Below are 19781 nucleotides of genomic sequence, written 5' to 3'. Positions count from 1 at the left end.
CACTCCCCGTCACCCTGGAAACACAATCCTCACTGTGAAAAAGTGATACAAGAGTCATGCTGTGAGATGCTTTTTTTTTCCTCAGCAAGGGGAGGAAAGATGGTCAGAGTTGAAGGAAAGGTAAATGGAGTTAAACATGGGAATCCTCTATTTAGCTGCAATTTATTCAGATTAAAGCAGTGGCTTCCATTCTACACGTAAGTAACTCTAGATGCACAGCCAGAGACACAAAAATGGCTTAGTCAAAGTCCTTAGGTTTGGAACACGGTTATAATTGTTTTAGGTTTTTGATCATGGTTTAGTTTTATTTCGTTGTGACTTTTTGTTTGTCTAATTCGGTTATTTTTAATTAGTTCTTAGAATGTGTTTGCTAGTTTATATTAGTCATATATTTAGTTTTAGTTTTGCTTTTATTAGGTTTTGGTTTTTTCATACTTTGGTTAATTTTTAGGTGCAGAATTCAAAAAGGTCAAAAGTGTTGAATCTCAGCAGAAAATGTATTAAATTATTGTTGAACAATTAACTGACTAGTATTTTCTACCAACTTTTGCCGTCGTCATTTTGCAGACTACAGTAAGTGCGTAAACACAAAAACGAAGGACTTATTTATATAACTTCAGTATGTTTTAGGTTTAAAAACACACAATATAGTTCCATATAGCTCCAGTTATTTCAGATTAATTAACATTAAAAAAAGTTTTCTCAATTTCATTTTATTTAGTTAGTTTTAGTTAACTCTGATAAAAGTGTCTGGGAATCAGCTAAATAAATCTTAAAATCGCTTTTTGCCTGCTGCAATATTTGTCTCAGAGCCCTTGAAAAATTCAAAATTGAAGATTCTTGCAGTCACTTTTTCTAATTACACAAATGTCTGAGCGAGACACGGACCAGAGGAGGGAGGTATCCCAGAAAACGTGTCAACTACTCAGGACTCTTGTGCCATGCTGGTTCAGTTTGAATGAATTTTTTCTCCTCCATCCTAATCCTTCTGCAGAACTGTAGCTGAAAAAGCAGTTGGATGGGATTGCTGAATGGATGGAAAAAGTGATTTCTGCTTCACAGAGCGGCTGCGGTGATTGAGGCGGGCATGCTGGTGCTTAGCTTTTCAAAACACCACGGCTAGTTTAATGACAGTGTTTTACGACACAACATAAATGTCAATTGCTAAATGGCCAAAGTAGGAGGAAGACTGGAATGATAATGAGCAACAAGAACCAAAGTGACTGCGTGTACTCGAGTGTAAACTCAGCAAAACAACAGTTTCATTGTTTCAGTCGGCATGCTTTGCAAGGTACAAACTTATTTACCCAACAATACAGATGAATGTACGTAATTTAGCTACAAATTAATACAAATTACTTTTGCTTCTGAGGTCTCAAACTTTTTACAGTCTTTATAATTAAAAATGCCCCCCAGCCTCCTGGATCCTGAAGCGATTCTGATAAAAATGTGTGTATTTTCTGGTCTTATTGCAGCGTAACGGAGACAACATGTGCACCCTCTTTGCTCCTCCCAAGTCATCGACATCAATGATGGCGCCTGGTTTCGACACGGTCACCTTCTTCCTTATCCTCTTCACACCCTGCTTTTCCGGGACAGCTGGAGGAGCAGCTGCAGGCGGACAGGGGCATCAAACGCTCCAGCAAGTCTTCACAGATATGTCACCTTTAACCTACATGAGGCACATTCCTGTCCTCAAACGCCTCAACAAAATCTGTCGCACTTTGTTTCAAGAGCTCATCAGAAACACAGCGTCGCCTCCAGCTGGACAGAAAGATGGTAGAAAAGGGCTGGAGTCGTTTTTGTTGAATTTTTCATTTGTGGATTTCATTTCGCTTTGAGATGAATTTCCTCTGATGTGAAGTAGCTTAATCAAAAGGAATTTTGATAGGAGAGAGATCCACAGCCTGCTGCTCTGCTCGTATTCCCCAATGTATCATAACAAATTATGTCTTGGTTTTAGCCTCATTTTACTTACAAAATGGGAAATGAAGAAGCAAAAATGGCACCAAAAATGTGACAAAAGCAGAGTAGTGACATCTGCAGTAGGTTTTCACACATTACTGGCAAACGTGTGAATAGTATTTTTTAATTTATTTACATTTTTGAGTGTTGCAAAACTTGGTAATCCATGACATGTTTCTCTATGGTATAAATGTGACATAATAATCTCGAGTCCCTCTTCAAAATGACAATATATAAAAACATGTTTTGGATTGGAACTGTGGTAAACGAGGCATGTTGGGTGACCACATATCCAGAACCATTTGATGTCCACCAGCTGACCAGTGGGAGTCAGAGCTGTCATGTTAGGAATTTTTTCTGTCCGAACTTCACAAACAAAAACGTGAGTAGTTCCTTATCAACCACCGGAACCTGACGTTACATGAGATGGTAGATCCATGATGCTGTGGGCCTGTGACTCATTCAAAACCCCAAAGATGCTTGATAAACAGCTTCGCATAACAAGCCTTTTGTAATATCGCAGTATTGTAAATTACAATCTGGAGACTTGCACCAGAAAACTGAAAATATGTCATCAATAAGTGTGTAAACAGGATGATGATCATCCTTACCAATAAAATTAACCATTCCTCAGCGCTGGAATGGATTTTCTAAAATATTACAGTGAAAAACTAGGGTGCATTTATAAAAGATGATCTTATCTTCTAGAGAGTTGGAGAAAAGAAAAGCTGGGAAATAATTAAGGAGTGAGTTATTCTTCTGTTCTGCCATAGTTCCTTTAGGTTTTTATAGTTAAGTTTTAGACACCGACAGCCTTAGGTTACATCTTAAGCTTATGCTATGTGCATGGATTAATCCTGAATTAAATACTAAGAACTGTTCAGGTATTGTGCATTCACAAAATAATAAATAAATGACATAAAAGTATACATTTGAGGGAAAACATTTAGAAGTCATGAACATTTCCCTAAATCTACGTCAGTCAGCCGGTTATTGTGCAGGAGACAGTTTTGTGAAACCACAGCTGGACGTATTTGCTCTCTGGCTGAGCTACTGTATGATCATGACAATGCACAAAAATAACTAAATTAATTAATAAACACTCCCACAGACTTGCGGAGACAACCAGACTGTCCTTCCTGTCCCTCCACCTCCAGCTGAACAGGTGTGCAGGCCGGATAGCGCCACCATCCGTGACACACACCACAGGGGGCTGGCCCACATCCAGCCAGCTCCCTCACACACACAAACACACACGCAAGCCCACATGCACATCTATAGGTGCAGGGGGATGAGTGCTCGTTAACATTCCTGGGCACAGCAGCTCAGAGTGCAACACACCCTCTTGCGCACACGCGCACACACACAAAAAAAAAAAACGTCCCATTTGTCCTGTGTGTTGTCTGAGCAAACACAAGCTGTGGAGGAAGGACAGGGCCAATTACAGCCTTTTATCCTCAGAGCACACATCATTAAGAAGAGCTCACAGGAATGATGCCCTGCACACACACCCACATCACACATTCCCCCTGTCCTCTTTCTTCCCACTGTTTAACACCCTGATCATCACTGATGGGCTTCCACCATCTTTCCACTTCATCAGAAAAACACTCCAAAGTTTAGAGGCCATTCTGGCAGACAAAAGTTAATGCCCACACTTCAGATTTCTTTGTGGAGTATAACTCACAAATTGATCCATTCGCACGTTGCGTGGACGGATTTCATGACAGATTTGTAAATTGTGTCTACACAGGGCTGTAACACTATTAAAGACAAATTGGTTTCTTGGATGAGTTCCTCCTGATAAAACCCAAGATAGTTATGTTTTTGTTCCAACATGCGAGTCTCCCAAAAACCCTTCTGGAGCTCGACTAATGGATTTTGTTTAAGAGAGAACAAACTTTTACTAATACAAATTGGACTTTAAGTTAGTCACATTTTGGCAGTAAGAGTTTACAAAGCAGAAGTTGGAAAGACAACATTTCTCCACTCCTTAAAGTACAAATGATTGAGTTCTGGCCACTTTATTGGTCAATTTAAGTATCAGAGTTAAGCTCCCCAATGCAGAACAGATATAACGTTATGTCTTAGGTATAGGTACTTATTGTATCATTTCTCATGAAAATTATTTAATATTGTCTTCATATATTTTATTACTGATGTTAAATTTAAAAAAATAACTGAGAATTCAGAAATATTATTTTTGTTATTTTCTCCACTATTTTGTTCCAAAAGAGCCACAATAAATGTCAGTCAGTTCAAAAATATGATTAAATGCAGTCATTGTGTGCAGGTTAGTGATACAAATCACACTTCTGAAAGTAAAAGTCATCCAGAAGGAGCTCATTTCAAGTGGGACTGTTCATCACAAACAATATTTGTGTTTGTGGTTTTGTGAATGCTGCACCTACAGCCCTGAAAAAGAAATGATAAATAGCTTTTTACTCATTTTTGTTGTTACCACAATAGTACCAAAGAAATATTGCAATATAATATGTGTCAACTATGAATTCCTGACTGTCTTTTCAATGGAACATAATTTCCTGGAACCATCTCTTCTACCTAGGCTGTGTTTTATTTTGTGCGTTTCCACTGAGGGGGCCAAAAATTGAGCTGCTTACGTAGAATACCTCCCCTAACTTTGAGCAGCTCCCACCGCTGGACTGCCACTGTGTTCTGGGGACACAATGTCCAACCACCGCAACAGCACAGTCCAGAATGTGATTCGGATCCTATTAAAACTGCATTAATCGACGATTGTTTCATGGCGTCGACGGTCCGCAGTTCCAAGATTTATAAAACGAAACGGGATCAGAAAGTGACAAATCCAATCTGATCTCCACCTAAAAGCTCTTTTTGTGCATTTCTCTTGAAAAGAAGAGTGGCTGTCCAGTTCGGTGCCATTACTCCCAGTTCCAGCATCACTGTTGAATTCAATGGTTTCACTAACAACCTACTGTGATCAGAGTGTTCTGCCTGGCTGCTTCTTTGCCAGCCGAGAAACACTGAACACAAACACACCGGGGAACCACCAATACTATCATAAAAACCTGAGAAACAAACATGTCTGTTTTCTTCTATTCTGGCTCAAGTGTGTGTGTGCGTGTGCGTGTGTGTGTGTGAGAATGAGTGTGAGTGGCTTTCTAAAAACCCGATCTGTACTTTGATGTACATCAGCACATTTCTCAGCAGGGAGCAGCAACATGAACAGAGGCATGCACTTTGCTCTTTGTTCTTATTTATGCTTTTTGTGCCTGTGCATATCACTGGTGGACACATGCATGCTCTTTAAGGGAAATACGGCACTAATTAACTCCTCATGGAGAAGTGCAGCAGTGCTACATCATCTGTGAATGTGTGTATGTGTGCTTCTTTGCATCCGAGTGACATTATTTATGAGAATTGAGGGGGGACCTGAACTCTGGCCTGACCCCTTTTCTACCTTGTAATCAGATTTAAATTAAATAAAAATAGATCTCTTTTAAGATTCTTGGAGAAAAAACTAAAAGAATGTGGAGTATAAAGGTAAATCTTTCCAAAGAAAACAGGGAACGGTTTCTACAAAAAGACAGTAACATGATCTCTGTAGAATGTTTTCCTGCATTGCTTTTATTTTGAATTAATTTAAGCACAAATTGCAAATTAGAAACACTTTGCATGTTGCTTTAAATTAACTTGCTATTTGACTATATTTAAAATAGTGTAAAAGATGCAAGGTTTCTTTTGCATATTGTTTTTTTTTCTTCAACCATGCTGAACCATGAATCCAGAATCGAGTTATGAACTGAAGTATGGCTTGTGCTTATGGTCACAACCCTGGCATTACTTCATGTAATCACACCGTCAGCTTAAAGTGTGTCAATAAGTATTTATAGATGTGTGTTTCCTCTGAACATTCATTCATTTGTAACAGCAGAATAATTCTTTATGTTTGAAATAGAGACATGAGAAAAATAATATTGTTCTCTGCTGAAAAACAACAGAGCAGGTTTTACAAGAAGTAGTTTTAGTTTTTAAACTGTATTCTTTTTTTGTTAACTTCTTAGTAGTTCAAAACCTAATATTAGGATATGTTTTGATGAGTAATTATTCTCAACTCATGAAGATAAATATGTGTCTGCCTTTTTTGAATGAGAGGTTCTCTTTTCTTTCCCATTTTCAAAATTGGCTCAGAGAATCAGTCACATCATATTTATACCTCAAGGAAGCAGAAAGAAAAAAAAAAAGAATTACAACTTGGAAGATTCTAGAAACTTGGGATTAATTTTTAAAAAATGCTAAATGTGCCAATAATCGTGGTACTGGTGATTTTGTAGCCCTTGTTTTAAGAGGGGATTTTTTTTCCTACTGTGTAAAATGTACAAAAACCAAATGTTTATTCCCTTCTTTTCTACTTTACTACTGAAATAAAACATTAATTTATTTTATATATCTTTGGCAAGTGTGTCACCATCTTCAGATCATAGAAACTGCACACAACCTGTGCTATAATATTTCAGGGGGTTTTATGAATCAGGTCTAGTCAGCCATAAAAATGTGTCGTCATCAAGCAAAGTAAAAAAAAAAAAAGAAGCATTCAACGTCTCCTTCAGTCTCGCAAATAAATGCCAGTATTCTACTTTTCACTCTGGATCTGAACTCGTCCTTACATCATCCGAAGCCTGAAAAAACAAACGCCGGCTCGGTTTACCTTGGCTGATCACGGCTTTGCGGTTGCGTCCATCCAGGTCCGCTCTCTCGATGACGTGATGCTTGGCGTCCACCCAGTATATGCGGCGGCTGGCGTAGTCGATGGTGAGGCCGTTGGGCCAGAACAGGTGTGTGTCTGCGATGACCCGGCGGTTCGAGCCGTCCATGTTGGCGTACTCGATGCGTGGCGTGTTCCCCCAGTCCGTCCAGTAAATCTTACTGAAGGGGAAAATGGGACACTCGTGGTGAGTTTCGTGCTTGTACAGCTGAAGCTGGCATACAACAGATTGCTGTCAGGATTTCAGACGCAGCAGATGTCTTGATTTACCAAACAAGTTTTCTTTGCCTCCAACATTTACGTCCTCCTCACCGTCACTCATCTGTTATGTGTAACCTCAGAAACTTTTTCCCCCCTCATTTGTTAATTACCCTATGCTAATGAGCTCTCTAATATGCCGCACGAGTTTTCCACTTTTAAATTTCACTGGGGCTTTTTAGGAAACTTTCTCCTGCCACCGCACAACATGAAACCAGGCAGGAGGACACAGTTAGCTGCTGCTGCTCCTTTTGTGAAATACTTGTTCCACACAGATGCTCGCCTGTGGGTAATGCCGTGCTGCCAAACTTTAATCGCTGCTCTGCTGCTGCTGCGCTACAACTGGGACATGTCCAGAGGGGATATGCATATATGAATGTGTGTGGATTTGAAAGCATCTGGGGTGAATTATGAAGTGTGTGTCGACTCGTACCCCTCGATGGGGTGCAACGCAATGGCTCTGGGCTTCTCCATATTCTGCCACAGCAACACTTTTCGGTGCGTCCCGTCCAGATTGGCCACTTCAATGCGGGACGTCCCGGAGTCCGTCCAGTAAAGCTTATCGTGGATCCAGTCTATAGCCAATCCCCCTAAAGCAGAGGAAAACAAGTCGTTTTACCTAATTAAAATGATTCAGTTGGATTCTGTGGAAATATCTTGGCAACCACACATCCTGTGAATAAAACTAAACTGTAGATTAAAATTACAGGCCTCTTTTTTATTGAGCATGTAGTTTATGTTATTGGTAGCTGAGCAAATAGAATTAGTATTTTTACCCACTGCATCAGTATGACGAGGACTGGACAATATGGTTAAAAAACTTATGACATAAGCTCTTCATTTCAGTAGGTATAGATAACCGTTGATCTTTATTGTTTTTTTTTTTTCTTTTAAATATCTGAAATCTGCCAAACTGGTCGTGTGACCGCTCCTGTCTTATCGACAGCTTTTACTTCACCCTGTTTCTTATTTGTAAGCAGTTATGAGGCACGAAACTGAAACTGATGCTGTGCAAGTAATTCAACAGGTTGTTGCTAGGTAACCAAAGAGTGAGTGAGTTGCTAGGTAACCAAAGAGCATGTGCTTAGCTCACCATGAGAGGATGAGCAGCAAAAGCCTTTCCTCTGTATACATCTCCCAGAATGCTGTGTTGTTCTGTATCAGAGTTCAATGACTATTCTATCTATTGAATATTGAATACTCTATCAGGCGTATTGTTTATTGATATTGATCACGGGTATATTGCGATATATATTATTGTTGATTTATTGTCCAGCCCTAAATATGACTTTGATGAAACAGACTGTCTGATCCCCATGGTGTGAATGCAACTTAACATTAAATTGCAATCATATATGATAAAAATTTTCTTAAAAAGCCGAGTTCCTAAGGGGGAAGTAGAAGACTGCATCAGAGATCGATAGAAATAAATGTGACTGTACTACAGAATCATAATGAGGCCTGATGTAGAGTAAAGGAAAAAGCTAAAGTTTATTTGGCTCAGCTCCAAAATGAATAAGGTGATGGATGGAAGGGAAGATGCAGGGCTGAGTATCGTCAGACAGAGAGAAGCAGAGTTGAATAAATTGGATAAAAGATGAATGATGCTGCTGTCCCTAAGGTGAACCCCATTAGCTGCCACACCCACCTGGGCTCTCCAGACCAGTGGAGATGACCTCCTCCACATTGGAGCCGTTGAGGTTGGCCTTCATGATGCGGTCAAGCGTCACGTCCGACCAGAAGACGAGCTCTCGGCTGTGATGGAAGTCCAGTGCGATGGCGTTTTCCAGGTTGTTGAGCAGGAGGGTGTATTCTGAGCGGTGCGGCAAAACTTGTCGGATGTCAATGCGGTTTGCAAACAACAGCACTGGCTCTGGACCTGAAGAAAAGTTCGTAGCCAAAAGAGAATAAAACACTTAGGATGCTTTTAATAACAGCAGGAAATAATTTCAGCTGAGCTGAGGGTATGAGTTGTGGCAGCTGCCTGGCAGGCGCTCCTGACCCAGGTTTAACTCTAATCTGCAGCAGATTGATGGCTTGCTGCAGTAGACCTGCACTCTACCTCTGGAGCACGGCTAAATCGTCCTCAGAAGCCCCAGAATGAGACAGAGCCCCCGGAGCAGCTCAGTGGATAAAGTTACAACTTAAGAAAAGTGGAACCTCTGTGCAACCAAACTTTTATTGGAGGTCAAGCCTTGAGGAGTCTCCGGTGATACGTCAGGGGAGAAAAGCAGAGTAGTGATTTTTTACCCAGAGCTTTGCAGCTGCGCTTATCAGGCCGAAGCTCGTAGCCGTGGACACAGCGGCACAGGAAACTCCCCTCCGTGTTGGTACAGCCCTGGCTACAGTAACCCTCTTCCGCACACTCATCCACATCTGGAAAAAACCACAGAAGGAAATATTGACTGTGGCAATAATTTCCTTTAGGGTTAAAAATAAATGGAAGAGATAAATTGCCAGAAATAAGTTCAAGGAACAAAATAATCTAACAGTTTTATAACAATTGAGCTGGAGATTTGAATTAATTTATTTCAAGCATCTAATCTTTTGACTTCAGGAGAAGTTTCTACTCTTGGAAAACTCCATGATAAGAAAATGACAGATTAATATGACCACATCTTAAAGTTGCTGGACATTTCCTGGACTGCGCTTGCATGATGCGGATGTTCCGTTGCATGACATGCTCCTGCTAATGTCTTCATTTTATTCAGTTTTTTTTTTGGGAAGCAGTAGCTGCATTTCCATCCCAAATGTGTAAAAAACTTTAACAATCTGCTGTTTGTTGGAGCACAACTGTGATGAAAAAACACAATTTTGTAATTGCAGTGTTTCCATTAAAAAAGAAATTTAATCAAATAGGTTTGTTCATATAAATCATTAAAAACCGTCATCCTCCAACTACTTCCTGTTGTTGTCTTCTGCGTCTTTTCCGCCAGTAGCAACATCTGGTTGTTGATCCTGTAACTCGTGCGATGCACAAAAAGTGCTTCCATTGCAGTTTTGTGAAATAGACCAATTTCAATAAAGCCAAAAAAGCAAATCATCTTGGCGCTAAAACATTTGATCAAAAAACAAGAGATTTCCGAAATGTCCATGTTTCAATTAAGGGAATTTATTTTTGAAAAGTCAAATTGCTCTATTATACAGTCAATGGAAACGCAGCTACCAAAACATCTAAAACATGCCGTACTCTGGATTTTGAGTTCAGTCACAATAACATCTTTCATTTTAGTCATTTGGTTCTGAATATACATCTACTGTTATTTTCAACCAGACCAGATTCAGTTACAATGCCTGGTGCACAAACAGCTAACATAGCCCAGTCAGCATGGTATTGTATATATTCCTTCTGATTCAGTTTCTCGGAAAAGAAAAATGACATTTTCAACCATTTACTTATCAGTTGTGCTGGACTTTCCCCAAGATTCTCTTGAGGATATAAATGAAGATTTCATAAGTGGGAGGTAAGAGCGGCACCTCATGCAGATTAATGTTGGCTTGATGTCACCCCCAGGAAGTCAGTGAAGACAACACATAGCACTTGGCAAGTTGTCATAAATATTAACACCCTTGCTCACTCACTTTCACCAGCAAACTCTGTCACATTGTAATCCACGCCCCCGGTGCCCCACACACCACACACACACACACACAAAGACAGCAATACCCTGGCAGGATTTGTTGTCGTCGGTCAGTCGGTATCCGTTGTGACAGGTGCACTGGACCAGTCCTCTGACCATCTGACACTTCTGTAAGCAGCCTCCATTATTCTGGTTACAGTTGCCCTCACTGGAGCGCGGCCCTACAGGAAGTGCAGAAAGATTACAAGGACATAAACACAGCTTGCTGATTCAGTAAAAATGTGAAAAGCATCTGGCACATTTGATGTTGGACCTGGAAATACTTTTATGAGTGAGGCGTGAGGTTACTGAACGTTATCAACACAAGCAGAACATTCTCCTTCAGAAATGTATTTAAACATTACTGAAGCCACATATAGGACTCTGCCGACACCGTGACCTTTCTTTCATTACGAGAGTCTCAATCTCACCTTTGCTTGAGCCTCTTAAGATCCGAGTTTTTTCAGTGGCAAAAATATTTTCAACAGAATCAGCTGACTTCTGGTCTTAGGCCAACTCCAGACTGCTTGGAAGACTAAAATCTGGTAGATCATGAATGGTTTTGAAGAGGCTCCAAGTAGGTGGTGAGAAAACTATTGTTGCTCGACATTTCATAGCCAAGAAAAAAACTAAATGATGTTTCTTTCTCTTAACCAAACACTTAAACTTTTAAAGGTAAAGATATTGCAGTAACCTCCAATATCTTTAAGGAAATTCCATGTGAGCAAACCATCTAGAGCAGACGAAAGTACTAATGTTGGAGGTCGTTGAGGTATTAATGTGGTGTGGACAGGGCCTTACGTTTATTTGAGAAAAAAGGTTTCAAAACAGAATAAAAGACACGGCAGAGGGACAACTTTCCAGGTTAAGAGGAAAACATTTTCATAGGAAACTGATAATCAGAAAACATCCATTATGTAAAATGAAGTGACTAAGAAATTACGGAGTAAGCACTGAACCTAATGTGGTGAATTCATGACTAATTGCAATAAAAGGTGTTGATTTTCTTGAAACACTTACTGCAGTCGTGGTGTGGGTGTTCATCTGTCCCGTCACCGCAGTCGTTGACCTCGTTACACACTTTTCTCTGTCCGATGCAACGGCCATTCCCACACTGGAACTGATCAGGAGCACATGGAGGACTGTCTGCAAGGAGGTGTGAAAATACAGACCATAAGGTACGAGTCACTGTTTTTAGTAGACATCTATTGTTTGTAGTTCCTTTAAAATACGGGGATCTTAGTTCATATTGTTATTTTCTGTACAGTTTTAATATTTCAAAGAGGATGGCACAACTACAGAGTGAAAGGGAACTTTTCAAATTGCCTGATTCCCCCATCAGGATGTCATTTCGCCCTGCAGAGGTCATTCATTTCCTTCAGGTGTGTTGGGAATGCATCTAAAAGCTGCAGGATCTGGATCAGATCTGGTCTCCTGGTTTACAATTTTCTCCTAAGATTTATTTATTTACTTTTTTTAAATAAAAAGAGTTTCTAAGAGTGAGAAAGTCTTTTTGTGCTTTTTCACAATACTTGTAAATTGTTCAAAGAGCGTCTCGAGGAACATAGTGTTCATCTTACATCAACACGAAGTCAAAACAATCAGACTGTTTTCTAGAAACAACTGCACTTCTCATCCAAAAGAAGAAAAAAAACAGGGATTTTCTCAGTACAGGATGACTCTTCACAGCCGTTGTCATGACTACATTTTAAAGTGAAGATTATATTTAGCCTCTAAAACCAAGATAACTACAAGTCTTACCAGTTTTCTCACACCCTTCTTCATCACTCCGATCCGTGCAGTCGTCCTCGCCATCACATCGCCATGACAACCGCACACAACGTCCAGTACCACACCGGAACTGGTCAGCTGTACACATTGACGAAGCTACAGGGGAAAATAAAACAAACAAAAAAAAAACAACTAAATATTTGTAGAGTATTTCTAACAGAATTTATCGATGACCTTTAGGATCAGCGGATTCTTACTGCAGTTCTTTTCGTCCGACTGGTCGTCACAGTCGTATTCGCCATCACATCTCCAGCCGGAGTTGATGCACATGCCGCTACTGCACATGAATTCAACTGATCTGCAGGGCTGATGGGAAGCTGTACAAATACAAACAGAGAGTTTAGCTCTAAGAGCAAGTCCTAAAAAGAAACAATATTCAGGTTATTAAGGTTAAGATTAAATATTATGTTTTTTTTTAGACTAAAGATTATGGTCAAAGACATAAACTTCTTTCAGAACGAGCTTCATCAAACTACCAGTGGAGAATGCAATCTGATCAGCAATAACAATATGTTTCATTATATTTTCAGAGATGCCCATCTCATTCCCAATAAGAAAAACTTCTTGGTTGACTGGCTGAATTAAAGGATTTCAAATGTAAAATGCCGAGGTTATTAGTAATCAGAGGCTTAATCAAACATTTTCAAAAAATGAATGAAAATACCAGTTTTAACTTTAATTTTTACTAATTCAGGACCTTTATATTGTGGTTGGGCTTGCTTGTGCGTTTTCTTCTTGTTAGGATGGATAAATCTAAAGGGTCCAAACGTCACGGGGTTTATTCAAATTAATTATTATATGTACATAATTTAAAATAATTTATGTACATATGATTTAGAAAGGCTTCCCATGAGGTTTCCTTTTATTAGGTTATTAAAAATGGACTTGTAGAGACGCCTTATCCTCATGCTGCCTCTGAATTTAATCCTTCAGTTTCATAGTTTAAAAGTAATTTCTAAAACCAGCAATATTTCCTCCTCGCCATCATTAATTATTCCCGTTTAATCTGTCTGTTTGCATGATTATCTGAAAGCAGATACTGGCTGTTCAAACTTTAAATCTCTCTCCATCTTGCTACATGCGATGAGATCAAAGTGAAGCCCAAAATGGCAGCAAGAAAAGGATGTAGGTGGATGAAAAGATTAAAGCTGAATCAAACGTAAGCATCTTACATCCTCAGCGTGTGTGAGCTTGTGTGTGTGAGTACGCCTTTGACATGTTTCCTCTTGACAGCAGGAGTGAGCTCCCATCGAAGCGTCAGCGAGAGCGCGATGGAAGGGGAACGAAATGACAAGCAAGGAAATGTAGAGGAAAAAAAACTGATGTGGAGCTTGAAGCTACCGTGTGCACGCCTATCAGCTGGGCAGGAGAAGAGAAGGATGATCAAAACAGCAGGTGGTTTTCCCCGCAGAGAAACCAGCAGACAGAGACGGAGATGGAAAAGTGAGTGAATCAGTGTGGGACGCCGAGGAGAAACACACGGACGCCCACTCGTACGCCCAAAGAGCCATCCGCAACTTTCTCCCTCACTGACAAACACACAACTCGCAAACAATTCCAAGTTCATGTGCTCAGCGATGAAGCCAAAAGCTGTCCCCATGTGGTAATGATGCATGCAAGTTGGGGTATTTTTGAGAATATCGATGTGTGTGTGTGTGTGTGTGTGTGTGTGTGTGTGTGTGTGTGTGAAGATTCACATGAGCCAAAAGAAGAGGAGAGAGAGAAGGAGAGCAAGAGGGAGAGAGAGAGAGACTTCTCCTCTAACAAAGCACCCTTCATGTGTCTGGAGAGTGGATGCCAAGGAATGCTGTCTGAGGATGGGCTGTCTTATGCCTCTGAGGAATGCCTCCTCTGAGGGTGTCAGTGTGTGAAAGAGGGGGAGTGTGTCCACAAAATATGAAACAGAATTCACTGGAAGCCCCCCCACATGGATGAATATGGGCCAGAAATAAATGCAACTAAAATAATGTGGACAGATTGAGAGTGAAGGACAGCAGAAAATTAGCAGAGAGAGGTCAGAGCGAATGTCAGGACCTACAATCTGCAAGCAGGATGCTGAAATGTTGTTCAACAATTTGAAATGTTTGTTTTTCTTTTACATTTCTGTAAACCTCAGAATTTCCTTCTGGATTATGTTTCATTACAGACGTTTCTGATTCCTCAAAGATTTTCACACAATGCTCCATAACTGTGTCTTTAAAAGATGTGATACACCAAATGGACATCTTTTCTAAGAAATGTCTTTTTTTGTGTCTTTTACTGTCAAACATTGCTAATCCAGCATTTCATAAGTATTCACACCCATGGGTTTCTATTTGTTGAATAACTTTTCATTGATTTTTGCTGTTTGTTTCTACCATTTATTTTGGGATATCAGCTCCCGTTTGCCTCTGCGGATCCTCTCCATCCCACTCCGTTTGGATTGGCAGCGTTTGAAAGCTGACATTTTCAGTTGCATTGAACTCTGGGCTTTGGTTAGGCCGTTCACATGTGGAGATTTTCACATGCTTGACCTGCCGATCAACAGCCTGAGCTGATCCGGGGATTTCTGGCTGATTTATGTACCTCTACTGATGAGTGATCAAATAGCAGTGAGAAACCTTGAACCTGTGGTTATCATGCTGAAGATAAACTCATCAAAGGCATGGAACCGCCTGTGTTTGAGTGTGTGTATGCATGAGATAAGGTGGAGCAACATGAAACAAGAGTGAATAAGAGGAGCATAGAATATCCCACATGGGAGATCAAGGACAGAGAGCAACAGAAATTTCTGTAGGAGGATTTTTTTCTCTCTGTAGGAAGGAGAATAAACTGACTATGACTGACAATTTAGAAGCTAACTGCATTGCAAACATGTGTTCTTACTTTTACGTCACGAGAATTGATATGCTTCAGTATGCAAAAACATGCAAAAAAGCAGTAGCAGTTGTCAGATGTTTTAAAGCAGATCTTGGAAACCCCAACTACAGAACGGACTTTGAACGAATGCACCTCGTCGTCCTTCTGTCTCTCTGCTACGCTTTAGCTCAAACTTCAAGGTCCTTCCCTTAAGAGCAGCCTCTTCATGCAAATGCAGGCTAATAATTATTGCAACCAAATAAGTGCCACTGAACCACTTTACGCACAACACTTAAAATGGCCCTTTGCGAGTTATTGGGATGTTATTAGTTTGGGGTTTCAAAGAGTCCCTTGGAACTTGTTCTTGTCCCATCACTGCATTTGGAACAGGCTTCCTGCTGATTGAAATAACAGCGCATAAATAAATAAATAAATAAATAAATAAATAAATAAATAAATAAATAAATAAATAACATGGGATGTTGCATTTCGTCTTTATTAAAGAGACATAGCACCCGGAGGCAGTAGCTGTTTTTTAATTTGAGAGTGGGACTGTGAGCAACTGGCACACTGCAGCAGGAAATAATCACATCAGATCAACAACCTACAGGAGACATCAGAAGCTTAAAGCAAGAAGAGAATAACATGGCTGTCTTACTATAAAAAACAAAATCACTATTTACTTATAGATCAGAACTAGAGATCAATTAATTGAACTAGAGATCATTTAGGTGTTTCAATGCATGTTTATAATCAAGTTTCCTCTAACAAATCTGATTTCAGTGGATTTTTAAATGACAGGCCTCTACATAGCCACAAAAGAAGCTGCTGAGGTAATTCTGTTGCTTTAAATCACGTGTTTTGGAGCAAAGAAACATCAAACAAGCACGATGGTGCGCCTTAAGGGCCAGGTTTGTGGAAAATACCCCATCAGGACACGCACTGTTGATCTCTCATCCTGCTCTGATATTTTGCAGAAGGCCACCACACACAGCACATTACAATAGTGTATGTCAAGCTGATTCTGGGCCCAAGAGGGCCCTGAATAAATCCCAATAAAACCCTGAAGAGGACCTAGACATGTTGAAGTAGCTGTTATTGGCCCTTGAATCCACTTGTGCACCTCCTGTGGTAGAACAACGCTTATGCAGCCATCAAAAGAAGTGTGCTCTGGCCTTTGACTGCCAGAGAAGTCAAAGGCCCTCAAAGGCTACTGCTTTTTTGACATCTGATGTTACCAAGTGTCCAGGATAATTTGGATCAAGTTAGTTTAATTCACACATGGCATTCAAATCTACCCTATCCACTCAGTGTTCAAAACGACCATCAGCAAGTCTGGTAAGTTGTTTAATCACAAACACATTGAGTCAACTTCAGTAAATTCTTCTGTAGATATTAGCATTGTTGAGATTCACAAATGTTACATTTTGTTGAATTATTTCAGACACCCGACTCAATTATGGCAGTATTATGTATTTTTTTGGGCACATACTGCCATTTTATCACAATTAAGTGACTATGTTAACTTCTTATATATAAATGACATAAAAGAAATCTGACTTCATAATTTAACATCTTGAAATTGGTGTTAAATTATGTCTGTTTAAAAACTTTTGCTGAACCCACAAGCAAGTCTCTTGTTTTACCGGTCTATTTACATTCCGTCCCTCACCAAAGTTAAGATTTAGAGAAAAACTAGAGTTAGCCTCAAGTATTAGTCTAAAGTAAATCAAATGTGCCCCAAATGGTGCGTCGTTATAAATGAGTAACGACACCGGTGCCGGTGAACTCACAGCAGTCCGACTCGTCTGACCAGTCTCCACAGTCGTCATCTCCGTCGCAGTGGTAGATATCCAGGATACAGCGGCCATATGCACACTGGAACTCCTCCACGCTGCAGGTGGCCGTCATCACATCTGAGGCTGCAGCAGCACAAAACAGCATGTAAAACAGATGCTGGGAAAGGCGCTGCAGCAGTTGGCTGTCTACAACTCTTTGAAGCTATGACTCTATTCGGCTAGCAACTAAAGATGAAATGTAGGAGAATCATACATCTCTATTGGCCTGTTAAACTTTTTGTTATGCATTGCATAAAGTTTTTAGTATTGGATCACAGACGGCCACAAAACAAAAATCTCTGCCTCCTATGTAGGCTTTCAAAGGGTCGGCCATTTCCCAGACAATTTCCCTGAAAAGTCAGATTTTTGAAACTGGCAACCTTACAATTGAATAATGGGATTTCCTGGATAATTGACTGAACACTTGAAGTAATTAAGCGATGGAATGAAACAATTTAATCTGATTAATTAGAAGCTTCATAATGAATTAATCACAGCTCATCTTTTAATCTCCCCTTCATGTGCTTTTTCAATTCAGCTTTTCGTTCAACAATATTGAGTAAAATATTGCTGTCAAGACCCAATCCAGTCAACATATAAATAAAAAAAAAAATCATTTTTATTCAGACTTGTAAAGCCAAGCTTCTGCATTTTAGCCCAAGCTTCTCAAGCTGCAGCCTCTTCCAGGATCCTGTCAGCATCCTACAAATCCCCTTCCTCAAGAGTCTTGGATTTGTGTTCTGACAGTACTCCCAAACATTCCAGCTTATTCTCCCAAAATTTGTAAAATTACATCAATCCCCATTGAAGGTTTCCAACTGTGAAAATTTATTGCATTTGTGCAGTATTTTTATGTCCCAAGAAATATGTTATTATAAATCCCGAATCAAAAGGGAGCCAGTATGTCTCTGCACGTTTGGTGATGAACTGGAGAGCTTTAAGGGAACTAGCATCAAAAGTGCACCACAGTGGTCGGGCCTGCAGGGTACAAATGCATGCTCTAGTTTCTCTGCATAGGTTCAGATCAAGATTTGCCCAAGTTTTTAGAGTTTGCAGAAGGAAGAAGAAAATTTAAAAGACTAGTTTGATAAGTTAGTTGAAAGTAGGGGTGGGCTATAGCAGTCCACATCTTCACAGCAGTGAATCCTTAGTTAAAAGCAAATGTTTTGGTCAAATTTGACAATATAATTCCTGACAGGGACACACAAAGCTATGGTAAGGCTGCTAAAAGGGATGATTTGGTTTTTATTACAATAAAAATACCAAAATAAAAAGTTGTTAGTCGTCTTCATGTTTCCAGTAAAAAGACTAAAAGCTAAACAACTGATTTTTTAATCACATCAGTAAATAAATCTGGTTCTCATCAGTGTGGGAGTAGACATTGTTATTTTGACGATTATATCCAAAACACGAGACCTTATCCAAGTAGTAGTGCAGAACCTCATATATAAAAACCTCCCATGCTTATGTCAGTTTCTATGTTTTCCTTCTACCACGTCAGTCTCTAGTTGAAAGGTTATTCCTCACAGTTAAATCTACAAAATTATTTATTCATTAATTTCATTACTTACGGCAATTTTCCTCATCTGATCCGTCCTTACAGTCCGTGTCTCCATCACAGTACCAGTGCTCAGCGATGCAACTTCCATCTGTGCACCGGAACTCTTTGTCTGAACATTTGCGCATATCTGAAATGAAAAACAACATATGTTACAGACGAAGGCTGCACAAACTGATTTCTGCTTGTTTTACAACACACCAACACGGAGGACTCACCGCACTGCTCGTCACTGTTGTCACCACAATCATTGTCGCCGTCACAGTGCCAGAGGCTGCGGATGCAGTAGCCATTTTGGCACTGGAACTCATCCTCTTCGCATTCTCTGGGAGCTGCATGAAGGAAAGAAACACTTTAAAAAGAATAAAAATACAGATACAGTGTTCTGCTGACAAATAGCTAAAACCTCTGCCTCTTTTGTACGATTCAGAGGAAAGCAGAGAAAATACATTTTGTCCCCCAAAACTGATCTGGGGTTCCAAAGGAGGGCATTTAGCTGATCAAACACAGAGCTAGAATGACTTTCAATGAAAGTTAATCTCAAATAGTTTGAAAAGAAAAATAAATGGACTATCTTCAAAGTCACTGACCTTTAAAATATTATTGATAAAGAATTATTCCTGGATTATCGACAAACGCGGTACGGAAAAACTGAATTCAATATTCAAAAAGCTGAAAAAACTGATATAGATCATTTTGAACAGACTAATCTAATTGCACACCAACCAAGAAAAACGGTGATAATGGGATGACAAGAGTGTTCTTTAAAAGGAAAAAGTTTACATAAGGATAATTAGATTATAGTGTCAGGTGAGCAGTGTTACTTGCCTTAAAAAAGGAAAACAAACCAAAGGGTCGCTTCTGAACAGACAACAGATGCGTCAGCAAATCACAACCCTCTTCATCTGTGGAAGTCGTCTCCTATCAAGCTATATCTATATTTCAAGCTTTAGCTGCCTTTGGTATCAGTGAGGCTTTCAAGAGTTGGAGGAAGCACAGAAGTAGCAGTAATTTCTACAATAGTCGAGACATTTATGATTCATTTAGGCTCCAACTCAAACAGGAGGACTTTAGCAGAGACCAGGAAGGTTTAAGATATTCTAAGAAAGTTGCTCCGTTTTATCTTTTACATTTGGTTTGACTTTTTTCATTCTGGCTTCATTTCT

General features: G+C 39.8%; 1 protein-coding gene across 3 annotated transcripts in view; it reads right to left on the bottom strand.

Annotated features, from left to right (window-relative positions):
• Positions 1 to 19781, bottom strand: part of lrp4 (low density lipoprotein receptor-related protein 4) — a 111812-nt gene that overhangs the window by 20148 nt on the left and 71883 nt on the right. For all 3 annotated transcript variants that reach the window (XM_017304055.2, XM_017304054.2, XM_008405945.3), the window contains exons 4-14: positions 18834 to 18947; positions 18629 to 18745; positions 17013 to 17141; positions 12579 to 12698; positions 12352 to 12477; positions 11611 to 11736; positions 10638 to 10772; positions 9221 to 9346; positions 8619 to 8849; positions 7404 to 7560; positions 6656 to 6873 (exon numbers count right to left, since the gene is read on the bottom strand). In XM_017304055.2, coding sequence (XP_017159544.1) covers positions 6656 to 6873; positions 7404 to 7560; positions 8619 to 8849; positions 9221 to 9346; positions 10638 to 10772; positions 11611 to 11736; positions 12352 to 12477; positions 12579 to 12698; positions 17013 to 17141; positions 18629 to 18745; positions 18834 to 18947 — 1599 coding nt within the window. The remainder of the gene's footprint in view (positions 1 to 6655; positions 6874 to 7403; positions 7561 to 8618; positions 8850 to 9220; positions 9347 to 10637; positions 10773 to 11610; positions 11737 to 12351; positions 12478 to 12578; positions 12699 to 17012; positions 17142 to 18628; positions 18746 to 18833; positions 18948 to 19781) is intronic.

The sequence above is a fragment of the Poecilia reticulata genome, chromosome 3, assembly GCF_904066995.2.
Source record: "Poecilia reticulata chromosome 3, P_reticulata-male-v2, whole genome shotgun sequence".
NCBI lineage: Eukaryota > Metazoa > Chordata > Actinopteri > Cyprinodontiformes > Poeciliidae > Poecilia > Poecilia reticulata.
The sequence above is the reverse complement of the archived record's forward strand: the minus strand, read 5'-3'. Positions and strand labels throughout refer to the sequence as shown.